Source organism: Triticum aestivum, chromosome 3B (assembly GCF_018294505.1).
Source record: "Triticum aestivum cultivar Chinese Spring chromosome 3B, IWGSC CS RefSeq v2.1, whole genome shotgun sequence".
NCBI lineage: Eukaryota > Viridiplantae > Streptophyta > Magnoliopsida > Poales > Poaceae > Triticum > Triticum aestivum.
In genome coordinates, this window is record NC_057801.1 from 709070050 (window position 1) to 709088878 (window position 18829).

Here is an 18829-nt window from a genome sequence, read left to right on the forward strand (position 1 = left end):
TGTGTCCTTTTTCTTTTACTGTTTTATTTTATTCTAGTTTTATAAAACATAAAAGTTGTACCTTAAATAGTAACACTAATTATACCTCTGCCACAAAAGGTTTAACCCCCAAATAATATAGTTTAGTATTTTATAAAATACCAAGGCATTTATGTATTTGTCTTACCTACTGTTTTAATTAATTAAATGCAGTTAGACCTTTTATAAAAATGTGGTTTCTCCACCAACATTACTTATGAATTATTTGTCACATTTATAATATTTTAGTTTTGACTTTTGAAAACGTTTATTGTTTGCTTGATTTTGAATATGAATTTGAATCGGTTCCGAACTAACACGAGATTAGCGAAAGTAATCGAAGTGACGTGGCACCATTAGCAGGGAATTACTGTAGCTAAATACCCGGGCGTCACACTCCTCTACGCGCGGGCATCCACTGCCGCATCTTCCTCGGCACCACATCGTCCCCTTCCTAGGCCTTGCCGTCGTCCACCGTCCTGGTGCTCTCGGCGCGGCGTGGTCAACATGGTCAAGGAACGGCTTCCATCGGACGTGGACTGTACGTGGAGAGGCTGACAGCTGGGTCCACGGCCGCAGCAAGGAAGTGCCTCCTTATTACGCGCAAAATAATTATTCCTCCACCTGACAGCGGGGACCCACCGGACGGGCCACCTTATTTCGCAAAAAAACGTTTCCCCCTGACTACTGGGACCCACCAGCTACACCTTCGCACGCAAGGAAGTGCGTCCGGGCAAAAAAAAATGATTCACCCCCCTTACTGCTGGGACCCACCAGCTACATCTTCGCATGCAAGGAAGTGCGTCCGGGCAAAAAAAATAAAACGATTCGCCCCCCCCCTAACTGCTGGGACCCACCAGCTACATCTTCGCAGGCAAGGAAGTGCCTGACAGTCGAGACCCACCTTGTCGAAGCGTACACAGCGTTGTCATTCTGGTCGCGAACGTGTACGTACATACTGGTCGATGTAGAGGCGCGCACGTGTCGTAGTAGAGGCGCGCACGTAGCATGTACACGTACGTACAACAGCCAGGGTGCAAGAAAGAAAATACGGCCACATACGGACATACGGGCGGGGTCTCGAACGCCTACTCGCGCATACGTACGGCCAGGGCTCGTGTACATGGTTGGGTCAGAACAGAGAAACAGTGTCATCGTCGTGTTCATGGGGAGGCAACGGAATGTGTCGTGTTCATGGGGAGGCAACGGAATGCGTCGTGTTCATCGGGAGGCAACAGAATGCGTGGGAGCCAACCGGCTGGGTCAGAACGGAATGCGTCGTCGTGTTCATCGGGAGGGCTTGGACGGAACAGGCGATGGAAACGAGGCCTGGCGTACCGCACAACGGAGGAAACAGCCTTGTGGTCGTCCGACCACGTTCGAAACGGGGTCCTGTTGACCGGGAGGGGTGTGGCGTACCACAAAACGGAGGAAACGGACCTCCTATGGTAGAAACGGGGGTCCTGTTGATCGGGAGGGGTGTGGCGTACCGCAAAACGGACAAAACGGACCTCCTATGGTCTAAACGGGGGTCCTGTTGATCGGGAGGGGTGTGGCATACCGCAAAATGGACGAAATGGACTTGTGTTGGAGCGCTACGGTCAAAACGGGGGTCATGTTCATCGGGAGGGGTGTGGCGTACTGCAAAACAGGACTCCATGGGATACTGTTCATCTCCACCGTCGACCCCCTCCAGCCTCCACGGGCTACCGTCGACCTCCTCCAGCCTCCACGGGCTCCTGTTCATCCAGCCTCCACCGCGCGCTACTCCACCGGCTACTGTTCAACCACCCCTCCACGGGTACCCCTCCAACGTCTACTGTTCATCCAGCCCTCCACACCACGGGGTCCTGTACATCCAGAGGCAATGCCACCGCTCATTGTTCATCCACCCCCCCCCGCAACACTCACTGTTCATCCAGAGAGGCAGCATCCATCAGCTCCAGTTAGCAGCAGTAGCGAAGGAATTGCTTGATCGGGTTTAGTTAATAGCCATCGATCGATCGCTCGGGTTCAGTAACGCGTAGCCTGCAGTGCAATCGCTCGGGTTCAGTTAGAGCCCAACGCCTCGCTTGGGTTCAGTTAGAGCCAACGTCTCGCACACACGCGCGTATGCGTATGAGAGAAACGCGCATCGCTCGGCCACCGACCTCCCACCGTAACCGGGAACTCTCCGAAATTTTCCTCGCCCTCGCTTCTACCATGGTTTTTTCCGTCATGGACGGCCCAAAGAATGCCATGCAGCTGCGTCTCCGGCCCGCCCAGGACGAAAAGCCCATTTTCTGTCATGATTTTTTGTCATAGAAGTAGGAGCCCACCACATCTATGATGATACCGGGTTTTGTCACAATTATCGTCATAGAAGTGTCATATGTATGACAATTTTTTTTCGTTCGGCCCAAAATGTCACGGATGTGTCTTTTTTTTGTAGTGTATGTTGTGTTGTGTATCAGACCTATTGTATACCTTGCCATGAGTTTGGCAAGGGGGTATAATAGTGGTCTAAGAGTAGATCACTGGACAACGGTCAAAATTATCCTTAATAAGGACTAAGGGAATGTTTCTCGGTGATGGGGGTGATAAAGAGTTCGTCGTAAAAAGTTACGTCGATGCAAGCTTTTACACCAATCCAGATGACTCTAAGTCTCAATCTGGATACATATTGAAAGTGGGAGCAACTAGCTAGAGTATCTCCATACAGAGCATTGTAGACATAGAATATTTGCAAAATACATACGTCTCTGAATGTGACAGGCCCGTTGACTAAACTTCTCTCATACGCAAAACATGATCGCACCTTAGTAATCTTTGGGTGTTAATCACATAGCAATGTGAACTAGATTATTAACTCTAGTAAACCCTTTGGTTGTTGGTCACATGGCGATGTGAAATATGGGTGTTAATCACATACAGACGTGAACTATGATGTTAAATCACATGGCGATGTGAACTAGATTATTGACTCTAGTGCAAGTGGGAGACTGAAGAAAATATGCCATAGAGGCAATAATAAAGTTATTATTTATTTCCATATTTCATGATAAATGTTTATTATTCATGCTAGAAATATATTAACCGGAAACTTAGTACATGTGTGAATACATAGATAAAACATAGTGTCCCTAGTATGCCTCTACTTGACTAGCTCGTTAATCAAATATGGTTATGTTTCCTAACCATAGACATGTGTTGTTATTTGATAAACGAGATCGCATCATTAGGGGAATGATGTGATGGACATGACCCATCCTTTAGCTTAGCATCATGATCGTTACAGTTTCATTACTACTGCTCTCTTCATGACTTACACATGTTCCTCAGACTATGAGATTATGCAACTCCCGAATACCGGAGAAACACTTTGTGTGCTACCAAATGTCACAATGTAAATGGGTGATTATAAAGGTGCTCTACAGGTGTCTCCGAAGGTGTTTGTTGGGTTGGCATAGATCGATATTAGGATTTGTCACTCCGTGTTTCGGAGAGGTATCTTTGGGCCCTCTCGGTAATACTCATCACTATAAGCCTTGAAAGCATTGTGACTAATGAGTTAGTTGCAGGATGAAGTATTACGGAATGAGTAAAGAGACTTGCCGGTAACAAGATTGAACTAGGTATTGAGATACCGACGATCGAATCTCGGGCAAGTAACACACCGATGACAAAGGGAACAACGTATGTTGTTATGCGGTTTGACCGATAAAGATCTTTGTAGAATATGTAGGAACCAATATGAGCATCCAGGTTCCGCTATTGGTTATTGACCGGAGATGTGTATCAATCATGTCTACATAGTTCTCGAACCCGTAGGGTCCGCACGCTTAACATTCGATGACGATTAGTATTATCAGTTTATGTGATATGTTGTATCGAAGATTGTTCGGAGTCCCGGATGTGATCACGAACATGACGAGGAGTCTCGAAATGGCCGAGACATAAAGATTGATATATTGGACGACTATATTCGGACACCAGAAGTGTTCCGGAGAAGTTTCAGATATAACCGAAGTGCCGGAAGGGTTATCGGAACCATCGGAGAAGTAATGGGCCTTATTGGGCCTAAGGGAGAGAGAGAGAGGGGCGGCCAGGGGCAGGCCGCGCCCCCCCTCCCATGGGCCTATTCCGAATTGGACTAGGGGGAGGGGCGACGCCCCCTCCTTCCTTCTCACCCCCTCCTTCCTTCTTCTCCTAGTAGGACTAGGAAAAGGGGGAGTCCTACTCCTACTAGGAGGAGGATTCCTCCCCCCTTGGCGCACCCTAGAGGGCCGGCCGGCCTCCCCCTTGCTCCTTTATATATGGGGGCAGAGGGACACCCTAGAACACACAAGTTGACAATTGTTTTAGCCGTGTGCGGTGCCCCCCTCCACAGTTACACACCTCAGTCATATCGTCGTAGTGCTTAGGCGAAGTCCTACGCCGGTAACTTCATCATCACCGTCACCACACCGCCGTGCTGACGAAACTCTCCCTCGGCCTCAACTGGATCAGGAGTAAGATGGACGTCATCGAGCTGAACGTGTGCTGAACGCGGAGGTGCCGTATGTTCGGTGCTTGGATCGGTTAGATCGCGAAGACGTTCGACTACATCAACCGCGTTAACTAAACGCTTCTGCTTTCGGTCTATGAGGGTACGTGGACACACTCTCCCCTCTCGATGCTATGCATCTCCTAGATAGATCTTGCGTGATCGTAGGAATTTTTTTGAAATTACCGCGTTCCCCAACAGACATTAACCCCTAAGCTCTAGGGGCGGCCAAGCCGAACTAGTTGGGGCATCCCATAATCGTTGTACTCTCTAACGGGGGCCTTCCTGAGTGTGTGGGGTTTTGGGTCTTCAAGAATCGTCGCTAGTGTGTATTGCATATCACGCTCTCGACGAGGCTCCTGTAGCGACATGTTCTGCACATCACGCTCGACACTTGCACGCATGAGGAGGGGGGTGCGTACGCACTTTCTATGACTCCACTCAGGACAGAATCTTTGAGCGATTAACTGTGACAATTGTTTATCATAAAAAAAACTGCGACAATTGTTACTACAAAGGAATCTTGATGAAGAGTTTGCAATCTTCATTGTTAATACGAATACTCAATTTACTTATATAGGTGTACATAATTCGTATGCTGGTGTTGCTATATCTTTTAATAAGCACACTATATCGACTAGCCCTAGAATTTTCAGTTGTGCATATGATTAAGGGAAACGTTTGGAGATGGCGCACCGGCCGAACGCTTCGGCCGGTCTCGTCCACACACGCAGCACTAGGCCCACCACGTTATCCTTCCCCCCATCCCCACGTCCTTCTCCTTCCCTTTCCTAGTACCTTTTCCCCATCTCCCCGGCTATCATGGAAGTACAAACCTGCGATCTCCTCCAGCGAGCACCCCCGAAGCCGACCCCCACCCCCCCCTCCTCCGCCCCGAGCTAGTGTCCTCCCCTCTCTCAACTGCATCTCGTAAGCCATGGCCGCGCTCGTCGGGAGCCAAGCACCGGCGCTACTACGACAGGGGAGGCATCACCTGCGAGCTCACAGGCAGGGCGGCCATGGCACACGAGCTCGAGGTGGACGTCGAGCTGAGAGCACAATGGGGACACCCTTGATGTTGTGACCGACATTCTGGAAAGCTACAACCGATGCGGCGAAAAGCTTCAGCCAGTGGCGACAGATGCTGGAACCAACCATTGCCACAACAAAAGGCTACATCCGGTATCGCATAAAGCTTCAACTGGCGTTGGAAAAAGCTTCAAACATTGAACGCCGATGCTAGGGGCTGGCTACTGCCAACAGGGAAAAGCTTCAAGGTGTCGCAAAAAGCTTCAACCGTAGATAATAAAGATTCAACCGTAGTTGATTTTTGCTACCACCAGCAAAGTTTTTTGCTACATCCATCAGGGCGGGAGCTGCGACCTCGTGACGGCGATGACGATTTTGCTGCAACCATAGTAGGATTTTGCTACTACCGCCGAAGGTTTTGCTACGTCCATCTAGGCGGAGCTGCAACCTCGCGACGACGGTGAGAAGATTTTTGCTGCAACCGTAGTTTAATTTTGCTACTACCAGTGAAGTTTTTGCTACATCCATTCAAACGGCGTTGATTGACTGGCAGCTGTCGTCGACGCGATTCCTTGCAGCGAGCATCAACGGCGAGCGGCGGTGACAGAGCTACAACCGGGAGCAACAACCGGCGCCGTCGAAGAGCTGCAACCGCAGGTGTGGCTGTTGCATGGGTCTAGGGGACGACGAGGACGACCGGCGAGGATGGGGACCGGCGACGAGGGGTTGGAAAGGGATGGGGACCGGTGATGAGGAAGACCGACAGGGGCCGGCGACGAGGTCGGCCACCGGAGGGGACAAGAGGCGCGGCGCCGCGCTCCTTGAGCGAGGCATGTGGATCCAGCCCGAGTGCTCGAGGAAGAAGAAGCCGGGGGCGATTCGTTTTTTTTACCTGGATCCAACGACCCGCGCGGCTCACATCCAACGGCCTGGGCTAGACCGGCCGAAACTTTCGGCCGGCGCACCGGCGCCTATCAGCGCCCTATGATTAATGCATCAACAATCACATAAATATCCATATATATGCCGATGAACAACATGATAAATCTGATTAATCATCATACTATGGTTAGGAATTTTAATAATATGCACATGCGCCGGTATCAACACAAACATTGCACGGAATCAGCATCGAGCAAATATGAGTATTGTTTACCATCCATCCAGGAAAGAACAGTCGAGCTCCAAATGGTTCTGCAAAAGCTTGAATAAAAGCTACTCCACTCGGAGCCCGTACGCATGGAACGTGTTTGTGGAAATGCCGCCCCAGCAAACAACTCAAGAAAACCATACTTCGTTGATCGGGGGCTCTTTCGGGTGCTTTTGGAAGATCGTTTCCGGCCCAACGCCGAGCCCATTCGAAGGCGCGCGGTCCGTATAAGAGAAGCCAACTGCCGCCGTCCGGTCGCCGGCTCACCCAGAAACGAAAAGTTGAGAGGAGAGAGATGGAGAGAGGGAGAGCAATGCCGCGCGGGCGTCGTGGCAGGGGGAGGGGGAGGGGCAGGGGCAGGGCTCGGACCCCCGTCGCCGACGGCGGCAACCGCGGGGAGGCGAGCAAGGCGGGGCTGGCGAACAAGGCGAAGGAGCTCGCAGGGGCGGGCCAGGAGGACGCGAACGGCGAGGCGCACGACTGGGTAGAGGTGCCGGTGGTGTGGAGGCAGCCGCGGGGCGCCGCCGACGACGACGACGCTGCGCGGATGAAGCAGCTGGTGGAGGATCCCAAGGAGAAGACCGCGGCGGCCGACGACGCGGCTGCGCGGATGGAGCAGGCGGTGGAGAAGCCCGTGCCCACCGCCCCGTTCGACCCCGGGCTGATCGAGCACATCAACGTTGGCGGGTACGTGATGGAGCGCGACGCCTACGACTTCATCCGGTACGACCTCGGGATGCCCCCGCCCAGCCTCGAGCCCGAGCCGCGGCGGCTGTGGTCGTGGGACGACTCCTCCTTCCCGAGAGCGCGCCGCCGCCACCGCCACCGCCGCCCAAGTGAGCCGCCTACGTCTCTGTGCTGGCCGTAGAACGGGTGGTGTGACGAGTTCGCCCAGTTTTGGAGCATTCGCATGGTAGGGCTCTTGTCGCTGCCGCTATCTAGCTGGGTTCCGCCGTACCGGCAATGGCTTCACCGGCGGGACTCGCCCCGTACAACGACGGCATGGGAAACCAATGTAGACCACCGTCATTGCTGTAGTTTAGAGAAGTAACTGTAGAATGCTGTAGATGGAAGAAACACCGTAGATCGACGAAATGTAGTGTATAAAAAAGCACCAAGGACCGATTTCCCATTGAAACATCGAGAACTTTCTGGTTATCACGCTTGGGAGGAGAGATTCAGTCTGCAAAACAAATATTGAGCATGAGGCTGCAAAAGTGAGCAGCAGTAAAATGCAAGGGAATGACTATAGCTGTGAGACATGTTTCTTGGTCGCCGTTCTTACCGAAACCAACCACATGCCAGTATTCTGGTCATGTGTAACATGTTGGTTCTTATTTGGATGGTTGCTAATGTTTTTCTTGTCCATACTTTTTAGTCAATCCACTTGTTTTCTTTGTGTGTGTTAATTTTGTCAGAAAAGGGGGCCACGAGAACATGAATTACATGTTTTTATCGCAAAAAAGAAACAATTATATGTTTTTCATGGATGTGTAAGTGCAAATTTTTAAGTTATTTTAGCATGTCTACGAGACTTAGCCAATTATATATGTTTATTATTTTTCAGTGGGCGAAAAAGGCAGCCAAAGCCGTGATGGAAACTCGATACATCGATTTTCACCAATTAGGAATAGTAGTTTCTTTTTGTCTTAGTTAACAAAATCATCCATACAAGTTTGTTATTGCGTCGTCAAAATTTGGTCTCTTGTTTAGACGAGCTCCAATATTTGTGCATGGCCTTTCTAGCTAACTATACTTTAGTTTTCTTGCCAACATTTGTTTGTAACACCCCAGTAAAAAACATTTGTCTGTAACATTTAAAGTAATTTACAAAGTATGAGATTCAATTAAATAAAAGTTGTTCATAAATCCTAATAATAAGTAAAAAAAATGCATCAAGGCAACTTTATGTTTCCTTGTCAAGCAATAACAACATGTTATTGCTTTGTTATTGCTTGGTGACAGGATCTGGTGTCAGGCATTTCAAATCGAACGAGGGTTCAACATCGACGACAATGATTTTAGGGCATGCGCACGCACCCTTCCCCGCTGTCATCACACACCCAGCGCACGGGCTCGTCACGGTCTCCTCCGCTCAGGCGTAGGAGCACATCCAGCGACACGACCGCCGTCGCCCCTACTGGCCCCCGCCGTCCGGTCCGGTTTGGATTCGGCAGCGACTTGATCTCAGCGTTTTCGGGAAGGTTCCGCGTAGAGAAAATAAAATCCCCACCGCTCGCCGCCCTCGCCCCGCCCACCCCGCGTAAGCCCTAGGCCGCCGCCGCAGCCTATCGTGCCCGCCGGCCACCCTCCACCCTCCTCTACGTCTCTCCCTAGGTCGCCGCCCTATTCCCTCCCTGGACGCAGCCCAATAACAACTCTGCCCGACCTAGGCGGCGGCCATTGAGGCGACGGCGCCGCCCCTCTTCCACGCGACTCCCTGCGCCCTCGCCAGGCTCGGTCCTAGTTAGAAACCAGGATACAATCGAAGTATACCGAACTTGGGCGTATCTGACTCGCCGTGCTTCCGTGCTTCTCCCAACCGTATTGGCGGCGAAACCCCGGGAGGGGGAGAGCGAATCGCCGGCGGCGATGGCGGCGGCCGGGGAGGAGGCGGAGAGCTCCGCCGCCGCCGAAGAGCGGCCGCGCGAGCCCTTCGCCCGCGGCGGCCCGGTGTTCATCCCCTACATGGTGGGCCCTGTCTGCACCGTCCCCGAGTTCATCTCCTCCACGCTCCGCGAGGTTCAGGTGCGAACCCCTCTCCCCAAACCCTAGCTCTTCGATTCGCCCTAGAGTTTTGGTCTAATGGCATATCGTTTCCGTTTGCGTGCAGTCCCTGCGTGACGAATTGGGCGACCCGGGGGACGAATTCGATGACGAGCTCTGGTAATCCCTTGATTTCATCACGCCTTGTCGACAGAAATCCTCTGCAGTTTGCTTAGTGTGTATTTTCATATTAAGGATTTGACATTGCAAGCTGTACTTTGTGTGTGTGTTTTGCAGCGTTGATGACCTGAGGGTGCTCTCTGAGGAGGAGCTTGTGGAGCGCGCTCTCCGGGAGGCCATGGAGGTGACCTCTCTACTGCTAATCCACTTGCTCTATTCCCTTTGCTGTCATTGGTATCTTGATGCGAGTTCTTTATCCATGCATTTGTAGGAGGGCTGGGACTGTGGCGCTCCATCACAATCAGCAGATCAAAGTTCTGGCGCTCCATCACAACCATTGGATCAAAGGTTAGATGGGGGGTAAGCAGTCTGCTTTGGTTGATGCTTGGTTGCTGTATTTTTTGTTGTGGTTGATTTCTTATCTTGTATGATGGCTTAGGCAAGTTGGATTAAATGCAACATGAGCAGAGGATGCTTGGAAAATGTTGGCATGGTGGTTACTAGTTAGCCTCCATGCCAATCAAAAAAATTAGCAAGGTAGGCTTTCCCAAGGTGTCTGCTGTAGTATGTTTTACATGTCATGACATGCAAGTCAGAACTCGTAGCAAGAGCACCTGAGAATTAGTGTTGTAGTGACACTTTTGTGAACTTACGCTACCCCTAGCTGCATTTTTGACATTTGGTAATTTGCTTTGTTATGCCTTATATGGCTGATATGATCTGATGTGTTCTTTTGGTCTAGCACATGCAGAATGTCAGCGAGTTCCACCCCTGGAAATGAGACTGTCACCTCAAGTGCATCAGCTGAAACACAAAGTTCAGTATCAGCTCCCGGTGATATGGCAATTGGACTGCATGAACCACAAGGCAGCAATGGGAAAACAAGAGGTGGAAAGAGGAAAACCAGAGAGAGTAATGGAAACAATGGTGCCCTCACCTCAGATTCAACAGCTGAAAGGGAGACATCTGGATCACCTGTTGAGTTGGCGATTGTACCACATGAACCAGAAGGAAGCAAGGGGAAACCCAGAGGCAGAAAGGGTAAAAATGGAACCTCTTCAACTCCATCAATTGAAAGTGAAACACCTGTATTGCCTAGTGAGGATATGTCAGTTGTTCCTCATGATCCAGAAGGCACAGATGGTCAAACAGAACGTAAAAAGGGCAAAAAGAGAGGCAGGCATTTTGATCGGGAAGTTCGAGCGCATATTTTACAGGTATGACACTCCATTTGTTGCCTACGTGCTTTGTTAAATGCATTTTTTTATATAAATCTGTCTTGTGTAGTCACTGTAGCTGCTTCATGCCTTTGTTGCATCAGTTCAGTTGGAGCATGTTCCTCCTAGATTGCTTTAGGTTTCTGGCTAAGAACCAATGATATACAGGGTTTGGCCATTTTGACAATATGATCAGCTGGTTAATAGAATTTTTTTCTGGCGCTGCCAGTTGGTAAGTTTGAAGAATATAAAACAAGTCTGCGATAGTTGAAAAAAGACCTAGTTTAATTATGACTGCTATAATATCCAAACATTTCATATTTACCTATTCTACTAGAATAGATTGAATTCTGCAAAATATATTATAGAACCAGGCTTTAATGAGGACTAGGCCCAGGTTTCAGTGACATGCACGTACATAGTAAGACATTTCCTGAATACTCCGTCTGTTCCTATATATAAGTCCTTTTAGAGATTTCAAATGGACTACCACATATGGATGTGTATAGACATATTTTAGAGTGTAGATTCGCTCATTTTGCTCCGTATATAGTCACTTGTTGAAATCTCTTCAAAGACCTATATTTAGGAACGGAGGGAGTATTAGTTAGTGGTAGCCTATGTATTATCTCGTCATTAAGTTCATTTAAATGCATCCGTTTTAGCACCTACAAATACTGATCGTTGTTTTGCATCATATTATTTCATGATATTATCATAATCAGGGGAGTTATCTTACTAAAGCAGAGAAGATGTCAGAGATCATGGTAAAGCAAGAAGATGACAAACATGCAGCAAGGCTGCACTCATTCAGGTAACGTGGTTAAACTTTGTTTGCCTACATTCAGGCACCGTGGATTTTCTTTGTAGAACATTGGATTTTACAGAATCTTGGTGGGGTGCTACTCCCTCCGTTCGGAATTACTTGTCTCAGAAATGGATGTATCTAGAACTAAAATACATCTAGATACATCCATTTCCGCGACAAGTAATTCCGAACAGAGGGAGTATTATTCAAGCTATCACATAGAGATTCTGCCTGCACAGTGCTAGATGTAATAACAGATTGATACTAACTTAACTTTCTGGTATCCTCAATCTCTTACTTATAGAAAGACTTTAGTTTGTAATATATGTTTTTGTTCAAACATAGCTGCAGAATTTTACGAAGTAGTATTCAGAACCAGATGTACCCAGTCCATTTTGGTTCTGACTCAGATTGAACACAGAATTCTCGAAGCCTTGGGAACTGCTGAAGAACCTCAATTAAACATAATTAACAGTTTGCTCCATATGATTCACGTATGTCCAAACCGTGATGTGCGCTCAGACAAAAAACCATGTAATTGAGTTGAAAATAGACTATGCCAACCCTAATCGAAGCACTGAAAGAAACTAATCGCTCCACGTCACGCTACCATGCTGCATCAATCCATGCATGCTTGTTTGTCGTTTACCAGTTCCCCAACCAGCTTGCTGAAAAAGCCTTCCTGAGATTAAAAGGAAAAAGTTTGTAGGCTGATCTCTGGGAGACAGCTTTGATAACTAGCTTTCGGATCGAACCTATATGCTACTGGTAACTGTTCCAGTTTCAAATAAGATGGTTTCTCCTTCTCAGAAAGCTTTTGACATTAGTTAAAGAGTAGTGTCCCCACACCGAGTGCTTCTTGAGCATTTTAGTTGCACTTGCGCTTGTTTATTTGTAGGTAAATTGTGGTGCTGCGTTCAGGCAAATTTGGAGGCAATATTTTTGTATAGCACACCAAATAGATTTTTTTCCTCCTAAACAAACATAAAAGCAGCATTGTCAGCTGCAGTTGCGCATAAGATTGGTTTCACTTCAGCCATTTTAGAATGCATAGATTCAGCCGTTCGTATGCAAGTGTGCGGGAGTTGTACTAATAATAGAGCGTATAGATGGAGTAGCTGAAATGTGACCTTGTGAAAGGAACTAGCATAGAGCCTCGTATGTGGAGACGTGGAATGTTAGGAGTACATCAAATGTGGCGAGTTTTGCCTGGAACAAGGTTTCTTTCAGGAGCATGAACGTGAAGCTTGGGAAAACAGAAATCAGCATATATTATTTGGGTCAGCACGGAGAAAACATCGCTAATGCATCATGCATGCAATCCATGGATAGATATATTGAAACAGGTGTGTCCTGAGGCTGAGGACACATAATGAAATGGAGGGAGTAATTTTTGTCTTAACTAACGAAAATTATTGTCTGTACTCAAATATTAGCTGGTTCCAGCCAGACCGGATTCTTGTTTTCAGTAAAATGCTGCCGGCTGATACTGATAAGGACATTGAAGCTTGCTCTTAGTTGTTGTGTCAAGTTGGACTGATTTAGATCCTGATGGCCATGTCACCATTTACTATTATCGGTTAATTACTGAATAACTGCTCAAGAGAAACTAAATAAATTTGTCCTTAGTTATCTTATGTTATCCAGTTAAGACCATAATATAGATGCTTTCGTTTGATCTGCTCTGTTCCTTACAATATTATTTATTTGAGTGCAGTGGTGATTCTGCGATGTCCAAAGGCTCTAAGGCATCAGCGGAGAAAATTGACTTGGCAAAATCTCTTAAATACAACAGTGCCCACAGTGCCCCTTGGAAGGTATGGTTTTATAACTTGCAACATGCCAACGTTTCTTTACCTAAGTTCTCCGTTTTGTTTTCAGAATTTTCCTCTTCTCAACGTTCTTTTTTTTGTTCCAGAACAAAGGTTCGAAATCTGACGAATACATACCTATAGTTTATCCAGAAGCAATTCTTTGTGTCGAAATTTATGAGCGCAGGCATGGCTCAGTGAAAGTAATTTCTTGGAACTGTAGTTACATGTTCTTATCTTTATGGTGAAATATGCGTAGATTAAGTTTTGTTGTGATCTCTGTGCCCCCTGCAGAATCAGGAATTTCTTGTGTTGGGGAGCCAGCTCCTCACAGATCTGAAGGACAATATTTACTGTTCGACTAATAAGTTGATGGAATTGAACAAGCTACAAAATCATTCTGGCTATTTTCTTATTGAGGTATGCTTTCTTTAATTCTTTTGCAAATCTATGATGATACGCTATCAGAAGGGTCGTGGCTTTTCTAATCTCCACACTATTTTATCAGGACACGTTCTACAATGACACGAGACATTATTCTGCGGTTGATTACAGTAAGCCTATACTTGACTGGCTTGACAATTCCAGTGATGAGGTGGCAGAGAAGTGGGACGCCATTAGTTCTGGCGTGTTAAAGAAACGACAAAAGGACTTATTGAAGGGCTTGAATATTTCGAATGTGCCCGAGTTTAAATCTGCGAACATGCAAAGTACCTACTTTTCAGACCTGCACTTCCGGCTTGGTGCTGGGTACCTCTACTGCCACCAGGTTGGACACTTGTCTCCAAATTATATCTAACCACAGTCCCATTTTGAGAAAAATATTTGGTGTCTACTCCCTCCGTTCCGAATTACTTGTCGCAGGTATCGATGTATCTAGATGTATTTTAGTTCTAGGTACATCAATTTCTGCGACGAGTAATTTGGAACGGAGGGAGTAGAATCTAAGAACAGATAACTTAGAGCTGCCATACTGTGTGGCGCTTAGTATTTCAATTTGCATGCGCAGAAAAAATTGCACATCATCTTGTTTTATATTTGGTGTCTAGAATCTAAGAACAGATAACTTAGAACTGATATCATTTCCCTCATGTCTCTGGCCTGCACAATTTCAGGGGAACTGCAAGCACACGTTCGTGATTAGAGACATGAGGCTGATCCACCCGGAGGACACGCAGAACCAAGCGGAGTACCCTCTCATGACGTTCCACATGCAGAGGCGTTTCCAGAAGTGTTCAGTGTGCCAGATCTACCTCGCGACAAAGATGACGGTGGACGATAAATGGGCTCCCAATAATCCCTGCTATTTCTGCAAGCAGTGCTACTACCTCCTCCACTACAAGGAGGACGACTCGCTGTTATACCATCATACCGTGTATGATTACTTCCAAGAGTAGAAGGCTTCTTTTCTTCTCCATACCGAAAGCCATGAAGGCCTGGCTTTTACCGCTGGTTCTCTTTTTGTGTACAGTATATTCAATGTTGAAGGTTTTTATAGGGAATTCATTTTGAAGGGTTTGATGTGTATTCTTTGGCTGCATACGTTTTTGAATTTTGTAAGTACCGGGTGTGTAAATATATGAACTGCCTTTTCCAAATTATACTCTTTACACCGAGTGTGTAAATATATGAGACGCAGATTTTTTTTTGAACATCGAAACTACTATACGGACGACGTTTCCTTGGACGATTTGTGGACGACAGTAAATCAGCGGCTGGGCTGCAATTTCTTCTATGCATGGACGGTTCTAACCATAGCGTCGTGCAAGCATCGGCTTGATTTTGTCTGTTTGAACATATTTGAATGTGCAATGAGGTCCAGTGCGTCGGTAGCATAAATTGACTGGTGCACACATTCCGTTGTTACTAAGCATGGGTCTATAGCCATAGGGAAAATATCTGGTGCACCGGAGCTTGTGGTGCTACCGATGCATCGAACTCACATTGTGCTTTTAAAACGTTCAAAAAATTCTGCAAAAAAATTAGTACACTCACACAACATCAATGTAGGTTGTCATAAAATTTCAAGTCAAAATTCGAAACATAACTCGAAAAACAAAAATGAAAAATTCAACACTGAATAGTAATACATAACATTAACTTGGGCTTTAGATTTGGTCCATTTTCACACTGATGCCAAATTTATCATTTTTGTATCTCAAAAAATATTTTAAATTTGTATACGATTTTTTGTGACATCATACATTGATGTTGCGTTAACGTGCTAGAATTTTTTTTTTCAGATTTTTAAAAATATTCTATAGCATCCGGTGCACGGGTAGCACCACAAGTGTGGGTGCACCGGATACATACCCCCATAGCCATAGCGGTACCCCAAACATGTTTCTGCCACTGGGCCCATTAGAAATTTCTAGAGATTAGCATGGCCCTACAGCTAGCAGGGGGGTGAAGTATGTATCTGCGAGTTTTTTTTTTCTTTTCAAATTTTACGGAAAGTGCGAGTTATCCTAAAATGCAACTAGGTGGAACAATCTATACGATGCAAAGAGTAAACAAACACAAGTGGCAAAGCTCGGATGAAGATATAACCAAGACAGGCGATCCGTTTGTTATGCATCTCCATTTCCTTCAGCAAAAGAATCATGGAATGATCTAACTTTGCAGTGCTTAGGTGGTGAACTAAAGCAAACGGAAACCACACACTCCAATCTCCCGTCACGGGAGCACGATCAAGGTGTACTCACCGTTTCATATCCAACGCTCAAAGGTTTAGTCCAAAACCCGTTTACCTCAGCCTGCTCGCCTTGCAAATGTCCATTGGTTAATTTGTGTCATGCCGCGCTGGTTCGGCTCGAATTGCTGCTCTCACCTCAACACTTCACTAAAGTCGCCAATGCATAACCATGAAGGATCACTATCAACTATCCCACGTTTAATATCGTAAACTCCTATTGGCCTCCCAATAAGCCGTTGGGGAGTTCTTACGCCCTAAGAATAAGAACATGCTACAACATTTAAGTGACACCGGCTGAGTTATTTTTTTGAATTTATAATTAGTTTCATTTAGTCTTTTTTTTGCAGGGTTAGTTCCCTTTAGTCTAGTGTTGAGTCTGACTAGGAAGAAACTATCTCATGTCAGTTTGCTATGTGTTTCTTGCTTATCATCGGTTCAAAATAACTTCAGACTCAACCACACACAAAAAAAAAAACTTCAGGCTTACCCAGGAAAATTTATAATTTCAATCTTGGTTAGGAAGCAAAGGAGCAACAATAAACGGAAATTGTTTGTAAAAATAAAATGAAATCCGGTAATAGAGTAGTCCGTTTTCATCCAGGCAGGTAAGCCACCTTTTTTTCGAGGGCAGATCTTTTCTAGAATCACAACGTGCTTTATTGCATAATAAGATAAGATCAACGTTTACAGGAATACATAAGGCCATGTTTACAGGGACTAGACTAGAAAAAGTCGCTTTTTGTTCCTATTTAACTAAACAGGAGGAACTTTTTGGACTAGAGAAAAACTCTACTAGAAGTTTTTTTTTTCTTTAGTCCTTTTTTTTAGAGACGGAGGGGATTCTAACCTAACTTTTTTCGAGGATGGGAATCTAACCAAACATACGTAAAAGTCTACGTATAAGGCATAGAAGCCCATGCTTCAGCCCACCATGACGTGCCTATCGAAGATCCAACTGAAGCGGGCCGGACGGAGCTCGCTACGGGCCGCCCTCTGGTTTGCCAGCTCCTCCATCCGCCGGATCTTGGGCGGCAGCCCGCACACGTACTCCTGCGCGCGGCGGCCCTCTCCAGAGAGCCCGGCGAGCTCCGCCACCCGCCACCTGCGCACGAAGTGCTCCACCAGATCGCCGTAGTCCCTCGCCGTGTACACGCCGGCACTCTGCGCCACGGTGGAGAACCGCTCGAACAGGCTGTTCTCGCCGCTGGCGGCGTCGCGGCCGTCGGACATGAGCAGCCCCGGCATGGTGACCTTGCCGCGCATGACGTGCGCCAGCGCGCGGACCATGCCGTCGGGGTCCACCTCGAAGAGCTTGGCGCACACCCTGGTGTAGCCCGCCTCGTGCCTCTTCTCGTCGGCGGCAATCACGCCGCAGATCTTGGCGAGCGCCTGGTCGCCGTGCTGCCCGGCGAGCCTCGCCGTGTGCACGTGGGAGACGAAGGTCGCGCGCTCCTGGAACGCGCCGTAGATCACGCTGTGGTACGGGCTCTTGGGCACCAGCATTTCCTTCATAGCATAACAACATATATATAATGTTTAATTAACCAGTGCACAAGTTGGTAGTGTACTGAGTACGTCCGGTGCAACTGTGTTTATGTATGTGCGTACGTACCATGCCGTTGCGGAGGAGGTGGTGGACGGTGGTCTCGACCTGGCGCATGTCGACGCGGCCGGAGAGGTAGAGGTAGCGGTTGAGGAGGTCGCCGTGGCGGTTCTCCTCGGCCGTCCAGCCGCGGATCCACTGCGCCCAGGGGAGGCTGCTGGCGCCGGTGTCATCCGCGGTGCCCTCCGTGCGGTTCCCCATGCTCTGGTACGACGGCAGCGCCTCCTCCGTCACCATGTTACCCACCAGGCAGACCAGGATGTCGTCAGGCACGCCGGCGGCTCCCATGCGCAGCGCAGCCACGCCCTCCGTGAAGGCGGACAGGGCCTCCTCCTCCGACGCGCCGGGTGCCGCGGCGGAGCACGGCAGGAAGTCGTGCGGCTGCCACGAGGACTCCACCGGGTTGAGCAGCGGGAGCATGTTCTCCGCCACCCAGCCGTTCAGCGACTGCACGATCTCCACCTGCTCCCGCGCCACCGGCGCGTGCCCCATGTCGATGCTTCTCGGCGGGGCCTCCACCGCCTCGGCCGCGGCCGCGGTCCATCTCGTCGCCAAACTGGCCGCAGCAAAGCTAATTAGTCAGTGGAGCTGCATGCGTATCGCTCGGAAGTTGCACACTTGCATTGCATATACCTGCACCTATGATTTGCAGGGAAGAGGATCCATCCGAGGCGCGTGGCTCTCCCCGAGCCCGCGTCGCTCTTGTTGGAGAAGAAGCAGAGCTTCGCCGACGTGCCCACTGCTAGCCCCAGCTTCGCCATTGATCACTGATACTCGTGTTGTTGCTAAATATAGGAATGTATCTCAGCTACACATACGGTGCCCATCTATATAGGCGAGTCGGAAGGATAGAATGCACCGGCAAAAGTATCGGTGAATGCACAGGAAGGAAAAGAAAAAGAATGCACAGGAAGGGGAGCCATATGGAACAGCAAACCCAATGAATGCGCCGCAGAGCTACGACATCAATGGCGCACATGCACGTATGACAAAGTGACAGTACGTACTAGATTCGGCGCAAGTTCGTGTTGATCCCGGAGAAACGTTTCCAACGGACCCCTGCCATGTTTGTGAGTCCATGCTCACG

At 48.1% G+C, this 18829-nt stretch overlaps 3 protein-coding genes across 7 annotated transcripts; 2 read left to right on the forward strand and 1 right to left on the reverse strand.

The window, feature by feature from the left end:
* Window positions 1-6854: 6854 nt before the first annotated feature.
* Window positions 6855-7917, forward strand: LOC123066149 (uncharacterized). The gene has a single exon (XM_044489294.1). The coding sequence runs from the start codon at window positions 7018-7020 to the stop codon at window positions 7588-7590; it is 573 nt and encodes a 190-aa protein (XP_044345229.1). The 5' UTR covers window positions 6855-7017; the 3' UTR covers window positions 7591-7917.
* An 871-nt stretch (window positions 7918-8788) lies between these two features.
* On the forward strand, window positions 8789-15096 carry LOC123071913 (snRNA-activating protein complex subunit). Of its 4 annotated transcripts, none has more exons than XM_044495491.1 (11): window positions 8789-9470; window positions 9556-9608; window positions 9726-9792; window positions 9880-9968; window positions 10351-10825; window positions 11551-11639; window positions 13351-13450; window positions 13552-13647; window positions 13739-13864; window positions 13953-14213; window positions 14560-15096. In XM_044495491.1, the coding sequence occupies exons 1-11, from the start codon at window positions 9315-9317 to the stop codon at window positions 14839-14841; spliced, it is 1794 nt and encodes a 597-aa protein (XP_044351426.1). In that variant the 5' UTR covers window positions 8789-9314; the 3' UTR covers window positions 14842-15096. The 4 variants fall into 4 exon arrangements, with proteins under 4 accessions (XP_044351426.1, XP_044351428.1, XP_044351427.1 ...); XM_044495493.1 differs by having other exon boundaries at window positions 9880-9956; XM_044495492.1 differs by having other exon boundaries at window positions 8790-9470; window positions 10360-10825.
* A 1755-nt stretch (window positions 15097-16851) lies between these two features.
* Window positions 16852-18612, reverse strand: LOC123066150 (acyl-[acyl-carrier-protein] desaturase 4, chloroplastic). 2 transcript variants are annotated; one of them, XM_044489296.1, is made up of 3 exons: window positions 18382-18612; window positions 17752-18298; window positions 16852-17645 (listed from the first exon to the last, which is right to left on the reverse strand). In XM_044489296.1, the coding sequence occupies exons 1-3, from the start codon at window positions 18501-18503 to the stop codon at window positions 17061-17063; spliced, it is 1254 nt and encodes a 417-aa protein (XP_044345231.1). In that variant the 5' UTR covers window positions 18504-18612; the 3' UTR covers window positions 16852-17060. The 2 variants fall into 2 exon arrangements, with proteins under 2 accessions (XP_044345231.1, XP_044345230.1); XM_044489295.1 differs by having other exon boundaries at window positions 18376-18612.
* Between the last annotated feature and the right edge of the window lie 217 nt (window positions 18613-18829).

What these genes read in the sequence shown, in the direction of transcription:
- LOC123071913 (XM_044495491.1), top strand. Translation starts at nt 9,315, where the DNA reads ATGGCGGCGGCCGGGGAGGAGGCGGAGAGCTCCGCCGCCGCCGAAGAG. An exon ending in GATCAAAGGTTAGATGGGGG is followed by an intron (nt 9,969 to 10,350) that starts GTAAGCAGTCTG and finishes CTTTTGGTCTAG; the next exon opens with CACATGCAGAATGTCAGCGA. An exon ending in GGTACCTCTACTGCCACCAG is followed by an intron (nt 14,214 to 14,559) that starts GTTGGACACTTG and finishes GCACAATTTCAG; the next exon opens with GGGAACTGCAAGCACACGTT.
- LOC123066149 (XM_044489294.1), top strand. Translation starts at nt 7,018, where the DNA reads ATGGAGAGAGGGAGAGCAATGCCGCGCGGGCGTCGTGGCAGGGGGAGG.
- LOC123066150 (XM_044489295.1), bottom strand. Translation starts at nt 18,503, where the DNA reads ATGGCGAAGCTGGGGCTAGCAGTGGGCACGTCGGCGAAGCTCTGCTTC. An exon ending in CCTGCAAATCATAGGTGCAG is followed by an intron (nt 18,299 to 18,375) that starts GTATATGCAATG and finishes TGCTGCGGCCAG; the next exon opens with TTTGGCGACGAGATGGACCG. An exon ending in ACCTCCTCCGCAACGGCATG is followed by an intron (nt 17,646 to 17,751) that starts GTACGTACGCAC and finishes TATGCTATGAAG; the next exon opens with GAAATGCTGGTGCCCAAGAG.